The 14,492-nt window shown below is 37.2% G+C and overlaps 1 protein-coding gene across 1 annotated transcript in view; it reads right to left on the reverse strand.

Annotated features, from left to right (window-relative positions):
* Positions 1 to 14,492, reverse strand: part of ptprga (protein tyrosine phosphatase receptor type Ga) — a 483,716-nt gene that overhangs the window by 124,698 nt on the left and 344,526 nt on the right. The window contains exon 5 of the mRNA XM_067588517.1: positions 3,420 to 3,515. Coding sequence (XP_067444618.1) covers positions 3,420 to 3,515 — 96 coding nt within the window. The remainder of the gene's footprint in view (positions 1 to 3,419; positions 3,516 to 14,492) is intronic.

The raw sequence follows: 14,492 nt of genomic DNA on the forward strand, positions 1-14,492 counted from the left end.
TAAAAACTGCAACTCTTTCCTTTCATATTTCCAAACAAAAATTGACAGCAACCTGACCCCCGCCCTTTCCACTTGCCCATCTGTCTCTCCCCCCTCAACCACTCAGCCACTGTCACCCCAGTGGAGCTTTCCAACCTCATGGTAGGAATGAGAAGCTCCACTTGTGTTCTGGATCCCATCCCATCCACTCTTGTCAAGGTAGCTATCTCCATATCTCCCCTTTCTGTCAAAAACACTAGGACGTGTTGTCGCCTCCCAACTAAAAGCCTACCTCCTCTCCAACAACCTGTTTGGACCGTTTCTCAGACTCTGGTCGTCTCATTCTCATCCATCTTGACCTCACTGCACCTTTAGACACCATCAAACACACCATTCTTCTCTCCTGCCTTGAATCTGATGCCAAACTTCTGTCTCTACCATTCAAGACCAAGCACTGGACCTGAGGCAACAGAGCTTTCTCCATAGCTGCCCAATCTGGAACTCTCTTTCCAAACATATCCAAGACTGCACCGTTCTGCCTATGTTCAAATCACTAATCAAAACTCACCTTTTCAGAACTGCTTTTAATTTGTGATTAAAATCCTGTGTTACCTTGAGCTTTCAGTGTGTTGTTTTTGATCCTTTTAACTTATGTAAAGCATCTCTGAGTAGCCTGAAAAGTGCTTTACAGGTAAAATTATTAGTATTATTATTAGCAATAATTAGTCAATTATTATTAAGTGTTTACTACATTAACCATGACAACAAAGGTCATGGTATAGGTTTCCTATATTAAACCAATATATACAAACCAACAATGAACTGATTTTCTTACAAGTATAGTGTGTGTCTCCAGAGCCTGATATATCTTATTCCTCGGTGTTGTAGACCTCCTGTTGTTGTCCAAAAACATGTCAGTGTTCAAGGCACCATTGTTGCACATGTTCCCTCATCACGAAGAGTCTGGTCATGGTAGTTTGTTCAGAAACAGCTCCAAAAATGAATCACATCAATCACATGTAAGACAGATGCCACTGAGCATGCATAGGATACAGCTTCACAAGCTTGTTGTGCTACATATCACAACCTCTTGACTTTGTACTACATTGTAAATTTCTCATAGAACTTGACAGTACAGAGTCAAGAGGTTGTGATATGTAGCACATCAATAAAAATGGAACCACATTCCCACACATCCTAAGTGGCCTTGCAAGAACTACTCTCCCGAGACTTGATATGTGATTGCTGTTATTAGTCTTTGAAGCTGTTTCTAAACAAACTAATGTGATCATAATCTTTGTGGCGAAGGGACATGTCACCCAGTGCACAGTAAGTAGATCAATTCATTGTTGGTTTGGTTCTGCACATGAGATTTGTTGACAATGAGAAAAATATAGAAAATCACCAGCCACATCCTTTAACAACGTACTTTAATCCAAACCATGGTATTTCCCTAAACCTAACTGATTTGTAGCAGTCTTGAAAGGCACAGACAAACTGTGATGTCCTGCTGATGGGGGTGTCAGATTACAAAATGCTTCTATGAGTTGTTTTAGAAGGTATGGACAAACATCATATTTTGGGGTTGCTAATAAGGATTATTCATTTATACTCTTGTTCCTTACACAGTATTTGATTGCCATTTTGGTACAATTTTAAGATAAATTAGAAATAATATCACTTGATATTGCATCAGCAAGTCAAAATTGATTTTTGATTATGATGCAAACAGAGACGAAGCAAATTATAGTTACATAGACAGTGATGACTATTGTAGTACACACTGAAGTTATAAAATTAATCTAACATCAAATCTGCTACAAAGGTCTCATCTTATGCAATACGTAACGATGAGGGGAACATGACAAACAGCGTTTTCTTTTGGAGTACATGTTGTGTAATATGGGTTTTATCCGACAATATGGCAATGTAAATGTTTGCTAGTGTGCATATGTTTGTCTATACAAGACACGTAAAGAGCCTGAGCTAGCAAGAGAGTGAGAGGGAGAGACTTAAGACAAAGACAAAGCAAGAGAAAGAGACTGAAGTGAGAGGACGAAATATTAACTGGGGATTAATGGTCCAAGTAAAAGCCCACTTAGGTAATCGATGGCCTCAAATGAACTTTTTATTCCTGCCAATTGAGAGTGATAGAGCCGACAATGATCCCAGTCCACCCACCACTCCACTCAAGGCAGGAAGAGGACTTTACTGATGTCTGTACTTTGATTTTCTATCTACAGGTTTTCAAGCTTGTACCCACACACCACAACAACGCTCTAACACAGGAAATCAGGGTTTTAGCTCAGCCAAAAGCTGAGGAGGGGTATGAGATATACAATGTAAGTTGTGTAAGTGTTTTGTTTGCATGACTTTGCATACAATACATACTCTGACCTCAAATCTTACTCCAACCTAAACTAAGCTTAATCATCTGATTTTACCATCTTTTTAAAACTGTACCTAACTTAGTATCACAAGGTCAAGATGTTCTAGAATCTGTAGTTCAAATGATAAGCCTATATTATAAGGATCATATTTGCATGTATAATATCTGAACTCCTGATGAAGGAAGTAATGGAGAGTTATTCCATTGGTTTTAATTCATTTCAGGCAAATAAAATTAATCAGAGGATCTCATACAATTCATTTCTTGTGTAGACACTGTGTAAGAGGCCAGTGTCCAAACTATAATAACTAACCTCTGCCAAATATGATCAAAATGGCTTCATTTTGGTAATAATTTTCAATTAAAAAAAAAAAAAAGAAAAGTTGTTTTGTCCGACCAAATAACAAATTTAGTTTGATAAGGAAACCACATCCATTCACTAATACATTTTTGTTCTCAATTCAAAAACTTTAGGGACAACTCATCCTTGTAGGTATCCTGTAGAGTTTCTGACCTCTAGTAGCACTATGGAACAGTTCAATGTAAACATAACTTTTGTATTTTATTTACAAGAAAACTCCACAGGGCCCCTTTAAGTGGAGCATATGTCATTATGTCTTCACTCATGGCCAGTGGAGCCTCTACAGACTTTACACAGCAAGTTTCTGTAGCTACACTCACTAACAGCTAACAGACTTCAGCTGAATGAGGTCTGATTGGTTGGCTTCTAAAAGAGCATCAAAACACTAAGCCCTAAAGCTGCACTATGAGTCCACGAGGCCCAGATTTACCCTGTAATGTAGTGTTAGATAATGAGACACAACTGTAGTAGCTTACTATCTGTGTTTTTGTTGTCTGAACAAACTCTGACACAAGGATAAGCAGATAATGACAAAAGTTTCATTCTGGGGTGAACTGTTCTGTAAACCATGAACCATGAAGTCCAAATCCTACAAGGAAAGAGCAGACAAAACTTTCTCTCCCTCATCTCTTTATAAAAGTAGACACACACAAACACAGTCAGGCTTGGGGGAAAAAAAAAGGTTCCCACCTGGAAAAAAACAGCCATGGCTGCGATGATCCTCTTCTCCCTGAGTGCAGCACTGAGGCTGTCAAAGTCATCTGAGTTGTACATGTAGATCTGCATCTGTGAGAGAAAGAAACACTAAATCAGGTTGGAGAACACATAGAAGATTAAATCTTCACATCAAATTTAACAAACAATACAACAGACCATGCTGGTTATCAGTATCTCCCACTAATTAATGTCCTCCACTTTTGTTTGTTCCATGTTTGGTTTTGATTCTTAACTTGCAGCTGCTATTGGCTACAGTAAATAGATGTACAAGTCAAAAGTACTGATCCTGATTGGCTCATACACCTTGCTTTACATTTTTTCAAAGTTGGTAACACACATTCACATTTTTCATGGGATATATATAGGTCATAGGACCTCACACCACCACATTTAGCACATACTGTATATCAGATTAAAAAGAGCACCTTTGTCTATGGGGCAAACTTTGATAATGACTACCAAACATTAAGTCTCACCACCTCATTTTAAGAGGGGATTTTAACCACTGTCTAGATCCCCTCTATTTAAATCTGCCACAGTCATTCCTTGATCAGTATGGCCTATTGTGAGTGGCGTTTCTCAGAACCAGATGACAGGCAGAACCCCTTCTTTCTGGTTCACCATAGCTTTTGTCAGATTGATTTCTTTCTGTTAGACAATAAACTTCCTCCTTCATTACTGTTCTACTCTTCTGGACCTATTGTAATTTTGGACCATGCTATGGTCTCAATGGACATTTCCTTGATGGGCTGTTCTGCGTCACACTCCCCTTGGTGGGCACCACAATGCTATCAGATGAAAATTTGTTAATTCTTGAATTATCAAATCAATTTTTCTGTAAATGTTAGTCACAAACTCTCAGCCTGCACGTTTTGGTAGGCCTTAAAAGAATACCTAAGAGGAATTATAATTTGATATTCTGCATCCCAATGAAAGATGCATATTGAAAGATCTAATCATCTTGTAATGCTTATTTCAAATTTAGAAAACGACTATGCTTCTTCACACACTCCAAATGTGAACTACACTTTCCTAACTGCCAAAAATGAGTTTGATCTTATGACATCCAAACAAGCTGCAGAGCACTTATTTTACAAATTTGGAGAAAAACCCAATGAATTATTGGGCCATCAGTTGTGTCAGTCAGCCTTGGCCCAATTGATAACTCAACTTAATACAACTTATAGTGCAACAACTGACCCTACTATAATTAATGATCAAGACAGAATTTCATTGCAAACACAATTTGATACACTGAAAGAACCTTGTTCTAATAGAGATCTAGTACAATGCAGTCAATGCAGACTGGTAAATGTCCTGGCCTGGACAATATGTTTATTGACTGTTTTTAAACTGGTAAACTTCACAAGACTTTATTCCAAGCCTCAGTTTCACTGTTATTAAAAAAGGGAGATCTGTGCCCATGTAGCAGTTATAGGCTTGTCTCTCTGTTGAATGCTGATCACAAGATGTTAGCAAATAGGCTACCCCTTCCCTCTTGGTCAGTTGTAGATCAAACATGATTTATAAAAACAGACATTCTTCTTTCAATTTGAGACATCTTCTTAATGTTTTATACACTGTATAAGTTCCACCACACAAATAATAATTTCAACAGATGCTGAAAAAGCTTTTGATCAAGTGGAGTGAGCTTATTTATTTCAAATACATATACCTACGTACATTCTAATGAAATTCATTCTGAATATTTCCCTCTCCGCCATGACACAAGGTAGGGATGCCCACTTTCACCATTACTGTTCGTGATAGCTATCAAAACGATGGCCATCTCCTTGAGCACAATACAAATATTATTACCAGAGGTGGAACTGAACAGAAAATCTCATTATACGCAGATAACCTCCTTGTATATATTTCAGACCCCAGAAAGTACCATGTGCTCTGGACATCCTTTCACACTTTGGAGAGCTATCTGGGTACAAACTGAATTTGAGAGTGAACCTTCCAACTTCTGCTGAGTGGTGGTCACTTCTTCCTCTGACCTTTCCTGACCATGTAATACATATCTTACCCAGATTCTTATATTTTTTCAGTGGACTTTCATTGCCAACTCTTTCTGATGTAAAGTAGATTCCATTATATTACAGATTATCTGGGACCAAAAAATCTCCCAGAGTCAGATAATCATAATAATCATTCACACACACATTCATGCACCAATGGCGCAGCCTTTGGGACATGCGGACAGGAGGAGCCGGGGATCGAACCACCGAACTTCTGATTAGCGGACGACCCATTCTGCCTGTGAGCCACAGCTGCCCCATTAACCACTTGTTCTGGTCTTGTCCTCCCATAACTTTGTATTGGAAGTCTGTTTTTTAATCACTTGTCGAGGTGGTGAGATTCTCAATCCATATATCATCAATCACTGCTCTCTTAGGGGTTTTCCCTGAGGCAAGAGGTCTACACAGACACAAATTAGAGCTTATTGCTTTCCTGACCTTTATTGCAAGATGTCTGATATTGCTTAATTGGAAGAGTTCTGCCCCCCCTGATCACAGTTGCTGGATTCAGGATGTATTGTATTTAATGAGGTTAGAAAAGATGAAGTATCATCTGCGAGGAACAGCTGCTGAATTTGATCGCATTTGGCTCCCTGTCCTTACATGCTGAAAGCTATCACTTTAGCCTTTAGCTTGTTAACCCCATAACCTGTATAACCTGTATGCATGTACAGCATAATATGTACATACACCAGTACCAGTGGTAGAGACACCTTCCCATCCGCTTGAATGAATTTGTTTTTGAAGTTCAAGTTCTGTCTTAATTTGTTCCCACTGTCTTTTCTTTGCTGATGAATATCTCATTATTTCTCCCCTTAAGATGGCTTTTACCCCTTCCCATAAATTTATACTGTTAATTTCTTCTGTATTTTTTAATTTCAGGTTTTTAAGAAGCATTTTTTTGTTTTTATTCTCTTGAAAGTCTCCATCTTGTAAGAGGGAATTCATTATCCTCCATAAGTATTTCCCTTTCTTTGAGTTTAACTTCACTGGCATGATCTGATAGTGTCATTTTTCCAATAGTGCATTTTTAAACAGTTGTCATATCTTTGTTAAACATAAAGTAGTCAAATCTACTATATGTAGAGGGTCTATTAGAATAGTATGTATAATCATTTGTTCTTGGATGAAAGGTTCTCCATTCGTCTATCATTTGCAGCTCTCTACAATCTGTCCTTAAGATATTAGTATTTTTCTTAGACTTATGTTTAAGTCCTGCTGTTGAGTCTAAGTTAGGATTTCAGACAAGATTCCTCAAATAATAATTGTTCCTTTTCCTTGAATTACCATTAGATCAATAATTTGGTTAATAAATTTAGTGCCCTCATCTGGTGGGTGATTTAATTATTTTTATTAAGTTATTTTGATGTTTTCTATTCTGCCCATCACCAAAACAAATCTTCCTACCTTCTCCACTATACTATTTATCTTCTGAAATGGTATGTGAGTTTTTATAATAGTAGCTACCCCTCTCCTTGATGAGCTATATGAGGAGGAAAAAACTTGAGCATTTGCAATTCTGCCCAACTTTTTATGTTCATCTTGTGTCAAAGTTTTTCTTGGAGAAACAATATATATCTTTTTTTCAGTTGTTGTAAAAATCTTCTTTCTCTTGATACAATTATTGAGACCATTTACATTTTGAGAAATAATATTCATCCATAACTTTCAAAAAGTTTGTACACAGGCAAAAGTTAAATATCCTGTTTTAGTAAAGTTTAGGCAGGATTGCAAATGTTCCGTGCAGTTATTCAGACCCAAAGAGTTAGAGCAAAAAATATCATAATAGAAAAATAAAACAATAGTAGAACATCTGCAATATAATCATAAACATAAAGTCAACAATATACTTGGCTTCCTGATATGTTACCTTTCTGTATTTGCTACCTTCCTGTAAACTTTCACTGTCATCCTAATCTTTATATGTGCAAAGACAAAACTAAAAGACATCCACAGGGGTTCTCACTCTTCTCTCTGTTTATTGGATCCTGTTACATAATTAAGAAAAACAAACAAACACACAAACAAAAAAACTAACATTTGTTTCTTTTACTTCTTCCTTAAATAAATTAAACTGAGAAAAACAACCAAAAAAATCTTTGATCTTTCTTCATTTCTCATATATTTCAAGAAACGTTCTGCATTCTGCGAATAAAATAAATTAGCTAAATGGCCAAATGAAATATCTAGAAAAAAAAATCAGCAAATATAACTAAAAAGGATGGGGCTAATTTGTTTTTGTTTAGCATTTCCATAGTCAATTTCCCTCCTCTCCTTCATACAGACGCTCTTACTTTCATTCATTTAGGCCTACTTGTTACATATCAATTATCACTCACATCTAAATATGGACTTATTCTCTCCCAGTCTCCATATTCCACCTTCTGTAGCTCTCCTATCTGATATTTATATAAAGGAAGGGAAAACAAAACAAAAAACCAGAAAAAAACTAAATAAATATATACTGTATATATGTATTTGTAATCAGGCATTCAAAGTTTAGTGCCAAATAAGTAGTTAAGTTTAAAAAGAGAGAGAAAGATGACAGCATAAATCATTTAATTAAATTTTATTGAGCTACATAACAGTTTGGGTTTTTATTAAAGCTACATTACAGACTGAATAACATAATTTACTGCATCTCTCTGTCAATGAGGTTATTTTTGGTAAGAAAAAGTGTTAGTGGAGCTTTGAGATTAGATTATTTTGTCACAGTACAGTCAGGTTGGTGTGTTGAGGACTTGGCAAGTTCATCTCAGGAGTACAATCTTCTGAGGATGGGAGGACGTTTAATAAAATAAAATCGAATTTAATATAGACTGATCTGTTCATTTTAATACATTTATATTGATGTAAATGTGATGATATCCAGATGCAGTGATGTTGTTGTTTACACTCAGACAAACTAATGTGGCAGCTACAATTGTTAGATTTCATCTGTGAGATCTGTGAGACATAATTCCTTCTTCCAGAAGGAATTATATCATATATCAAAATGCTGTGGAGACATTAGAGCCAGCTGTAAATTACCAAGAGAGCTGCACAGATCAGTTAATCAGATCATGTTCTCCCCGGGATGACAGAGCAGGACAGGTGTTATAACAGGTATTATTTGGATAAACTGACCGCATATTGGGAATCGTAATGGTTACTTTCTCACCTGAAAAAATATTAAATTGTTAATAAAGTGACATATTAACAGTCCTAAAGTGAGAATTACAACAGTCTGGCTCAAAATCTCCACCATGATACCATCACCCTCTCGTAATGTAGGCCCAGCAAGGGCCTTCCTCTCTACGCCAAAACGCTGACAGAAAGTTGAAACTGAAAAACATAAAGTTGAAACTGAAATCCGGTGAAACTGAAAAAAATTCTGACAGTGTAAATAAAAAAAAATAAAATCTGTCACTGAAACGAGACAGGCATGAAGAAAAAATCTGACATTGAAAAAAACATCATAATGCCAAAAATATCAAAATAAAATAAGATAATAAGATTGTAACATTTTTTAATGTCTGTGTTTTCTTTTTCAGTGCCAATACAACTTCTTCTAGTGCAAGTGTTTCAATGCCAATGTTTGCTTTTTTACTTCAGGTTTTGTTTTCAATGCCAAATTTTATTTTTGATGCCAAAATCTTACAGTTGCTGTTCTGGCTCCATAGTCACTCATCGGTTTGTACATGGCTCTCTGTTGTTTAACTTTTGTAGTAAGGTTATGATCAAAGAAGTTCCATTCAAAGTCACTCTCTTTGCCCATGCCATCTGTAGTATTATTTTCATCATATCACAGTTCAGCAAGGTTATTATGATTGGCCTAGTTTGTTCTGTATTTTCTCTGTTGATACGATGTGCCTGGAGAATATTAAAATCCCCCGTCAATCCCAGTGCCTCATTGAAGAATTTATTGGGAAAGCTTGTCATGTTCCTACTCTCTGTTTTCTCAGGGATGTTGTATATGTGGATATTATTTTGTCTGGACTTAGTTTGAAGGTAGTCCATCTGTGTCTCCATTTCTTTCATCTGATCATCATATTCTCATTTGTTTTCTGTCGGTGTATTTGTTGATCCTGCATTTCTCCAACAAGCCAACAAGCATCCCTACCCTGGACTGCCTTGGTTCTACAGGTGACTACATATTCACTGCAATGCTTGTGGCAAAACTAAATGCAGCTGCAACTTGAAAAAGACAGAGTAAAGAAAAATAAAGGCAGAAAGTAAAAAAAGGAAGTGTTATGAATACAGCATCAAGTGTGAACTGGCCCAATAATCCTTGCAGCCCAGTTTTACATTGAGTTAGAATCTGCTCATATACTTCTCACTTGTCACTGAGTCATAAACATTACCCATGACCTTTTTCCAGTGTTTGGATTTCCACAGCAGTGCCTAGAGACACACTGAATTCAAATATTCTGCTGCTGGAAGCTGGGGCCTTCATCTGAGATAGAAAAGCTTGGGTATAATAACATTTGGATCTGATGAAAATGCCTAACAGAAGAAAAAACTCCACATTATAGTTTTCTGTGTGTTTTCTCAAAGTAATGTGGGCTAAACCAGCTGGCAACACCAGGAATCAACAAATCTGGTCTCCATTTACTCGAGGAATGACTCAGCTAAAAAAAAGGAATACAGAGGGTGCTGATAAATATGCAACACATGATGGGGTGGTAAATATGAGTGAACTATGACCATCAAAACTACTTTGCAATATGAAAATAGATTAGTTATTTCTGTTCAGAAAAAAAAAAATCCATTTTCCCTCCCTATCCACATGTACCTGACACTATTAATATGCATGACCCCCGAGGATGATTTCTAATGTGTTTATTGACCCCTTAGCCTCTCTTCTAAAGACTTTACTAGCCAAAAACCACTACTTGTACATGAGAAATATCAAAATCTGATGAGCAGACTTCAATGAAATGTTTTGCTCCCAAGAGGATGAATTCCTTTCTTTTCTTGACACTCCCGCAGCTTTCTTTTTAGATTTCACACATCAGTTTGTGAGTCCCAAGGAGTACTACAACTGAACAATTAGCCCTGACGATGTCATCGGGGTTACAGTAGCTTGCATTTGGAGAGCATTCATGACAGAAAACCTGTGTTAATTGGGCCCAAGTAGTTTCAAATATGTGGGCATTTACAAGACTTTACGAGAGGCTCTGATTAAAGACACCTTGGGAAAAACATAAAACACATTTGGGGAGCTTGATCCAAACTGACCTCTGCTGCTTTGCTTTTGACTTTGTTTTTTTAATGTTTCTTGTGAGTTCCCTAACTTTATAGAAATGCAATATTTTTCTTACCATCAACAAGTCTTGTGAAAAGACCAGAACAATCAGTGTGTTATTTTGTCTTTTATTAATATTCTCCCCTAGACTCCCCTACCCTGACTGTGGCACTCAGCCTCAAGCCTATTAGCTCCTGAAATAATGCATTTGGTAGTGGACTATCTTCCAGAGATCACATGAAGTCAGACTCGAGTCATGAAACTGGTAACTCAACAGCATGAAATCCTTGCATCAAAGATTTGGTAGCTTAATTCTTGTCTTTTAAAATGAGTAATGTTAGCTATCTGTCATTGATGGGTTACCAGCAGTCAAATTAGCCTAATGCTGCAGCTGTTCCTAATATCATAATGACTTGTTTAGAACTTAACTTTATACAGCTTGGTCTTGACTTGGGACTTGATATGACTTGGAAAACAATGACTTTGTCTCTCATCTATTTTCAGCCATGCATGAACACCGAGCACAGTTGGTGTTCTACTGGGTATATCCAGCAGTAGGACGGTGTGTTTGGGATTGAGTCAAACTACAGTGTGTGTCTTTGTGGCAATGAAGGAACATGTTACCCAGTGCAACAGTGGGACTCATTGATGTGTTCTGCTCTGTGACACATAGGAATAAAATATATCAGGCTTTGGATACACACACAATACTTGTTAGTAGATCAGGTCATTGTTGGTTTGACTCTAAACATGAGATTTGTTGACAATAAAAAAAAAAAAAATGGAATATCACCAGACTTGTCCTTTAACCTCCACTGCATCCCTGCATGTATCCTAATATTCTATTATCTGAACTAACTAAATGGACTCTACTTATTTAGTGGGTTTATATAAACACAGATGACTATGGTAAAAGTGATAAACAAAAAGTGAATTGTCAGTCTGCTATTTGTGTTTAAGAGATAACCAGGTTGCAGCCTGAAGTCAATAATACTGTGAAATGGACTTGGATGATGTGTTGTTGCTCAGTGAAAACCAATGAGAAGAAACACACTCACACACATACACACACACACACACACACACACACACACACAGAAAACTGGTCAAACAGTCAGGCACTATTCGTTGTCATGGTGATAGGGAGGCATGACGCATTAAGGCACAGAGCAAATGTGCGCACACAGTGTGTGTGTAGCAGGAATATATTATTGTGCCTGTGTGTGTCTGCACATACATAGAAACTGTGTTCATATGCACATGTGTTTACATAATTTGTAGTGTCAGGGAACATATTCCTGCATGCCAAAAGCACTTCTAGAAGCTTTTTCCTTGCCAAGATCAACACTGTCAATATCACTTGTGTAGCATTTTCTCCAGCTTGCTAATCCTCGCATAAAGAGCCCTGTGCATCACATTTTGATCTATTTGCAGAGTAAACAGTTGTCAAGCAGCCTGATATAGAGTCTGTTTGGTGAATTTATAGCAGAGACAGCTCAACTGGAACACATTCTCCCAGACCGGTATTAATTAAAGTCAAAGTGGGGGACTGTGCTTGTAAATGTAGCAGTGAGAAAGAAGCTCAACAATTAAAATCAATTTAAACACAGCAGTATTTTCCCTAATGATGGTGATGTGTGTAGTCTCATGGAATGGGATAGTGATGATATAAAGATATTGCAATTTACTCTGCTGATGATATGAATGCAACAGTCAGACGTCTGTGACAGTTCAAGCTGTGACATGGAGCACTCAGTTGCACTTCAATAGACTGCTGGGTCCCTCTGCAGAATAACATATACTTTAATATCTAATTCATTAGAAATTCATTACAGTGTCAAATTAGCATCACTGAGTCCTGACAATTTAATTTATTTTGGGATGAGGCCTTTTTCATTCCATTAAAAGGCCCCACACAGGATTACATGATACATGGAATCACATGTGGAGACAACTGTAGTTATTAGTAAAATCTAAGGTTTTCATAATTTCACTATAAATTACAACACATACATAACTATTAGTTTATTAGCATTCAGCAACTACAGCTCATGGGAGCTGTAGCTGTTTAAGCAAAATGTCTTGTTATCATTTAATATGCATCGTTGTTAAAAAGATACCAGCTTACTGTAGCTCAGCTCCAGGATGGAGATGTTGGGCCACTCCAGCCATTTGGGTTGGGGGAATCACAAGAGTTGCAATTTTAGTAATTAGTATGGCTCAAGCTCTCTGCCTTGTAAACATCCAAGTCTTTCAAACTCTATTCCCAAATTTGTAACACAGGCTGTCTGTTAGAAATTTGCGGTCATTATCTGGGTTATTTACTCCTGACAAAGCTCCTCCAAAGCTACAGACATTGTACGATCATTCCACAGGCTGAGTAATATTAACCATCATGAGTGAACTGATCTCTCCTTTTAAGTAAACATGTCCCAAACATAACCCTGTTTAAACATATACAGTACCAGTCAAAAGTTTGGGAACCTTGGGAAAGTGTGAAAAGTGTGTCCAAAACTTTATTAACCAAACCTTAATAAACACATACATTAGAAGAAGTAAAATGACTGAGACCATAGCTCCTTGGGTAAAAAAAATACTGTATTTGAAGGAATAAATGGGATGTTTTCTTCATTATCATTCATTATCATCTGAATTTGTTTGAGCCACCATCTAGCGGCCAACATGCAGCTCAAGCTGAAACTGCAGACATTGCAAACATTTTTACACCGGCGTAAGCATTCAGTTAGATGGAACCCTTTGAAATCAGTAGTCCTTTCATTGGGCCTAGGTCTCTTATTACTGAAGTGATCACATCCACAGTATAGCTCGGTGTCCTCTGCAAAGTTGGACACTTTAACAGGTAAGTTGTTTGTGAATGGGGATAACACAGCACTGTTATTAGGTCTAAATTCCAAATTCACATCAAAATTTGGTGATTTTTATATCATACCCTAAAATAGGAGGAGTCCATGCTCCTCTACATGTTGAGAAAATTATCTAACACAAAACCTAATATATACTCAAAAATCTGTCCTTCATACCAAACAGAATGTTGATATTAAGATTGGAGACAGACTGTGGTTATTGATCATATATCAAACAGAGAATACTGATTAGTTTTGAAGTCAAACACTTATTTGGCACTGCACTGACACAGCCTCCACGGCCTTTACTTTACACTACACTGGGTGAACCCCATGCCACTGAACAGTGGTGACACTGCATGTTACTATTGGACATACATTGTTAATGCAGAATCATCAAGTATGAATGTAATTCATAGAAGAGAGGACTACAAAACTGCACCATAGACATGTGGAGATGAGGATGTTTTATTTAGTTCCTGAGAAACTGGAAAGGCAAGATATTCTTTGGACAGTAGTGATGTGAACCGCATTTCAAATTGGGTGATTTTCATATTACAGGTGAAGGAATCCAAGCTCCTCCGTAGGAGAAGAAGTAGAGAAAGTGACAGAACACTTGGTTGAATAAATCATTACAAAAAACTGCAATGCTTACAAAATTCAGAAAAGTAAAGTTCATTCCTGAATTGTTGAGATTGCAAAGAAGCAAGGTTTTCATTGGACAACAGTGATGTGTGCTCTGAGGATGCCATGTTGACTAACAGCCACATCCATTTCTGTCCATCTCTCATTAAGGGGGAGATCAGCAGCAGACTGAGGGTTTCAGTATTAAGCTGGGACCGTTTACTGTGGAGCATTTCCAGGACACTGAGCTGAGAGCAAACAGCAAGATAAAACCAGTTTTGTACGTTTAATCGTCTATAACTTGTCA

Source organism: Thunnus thynnus, chromosome 4, assembly GCF_963924715.1.
Source record: "Thunnus thynnus chromosome 4, fThuThy2.1, whole genome shotgun sequence".
Classification (NCBI taxonomy): domain Eukaryota; kingdom Metazoa; phylum Chordata; class Actinopteri; order Scombriformes; family Scombridae; genus Thunnus; species Thunnus thynnus.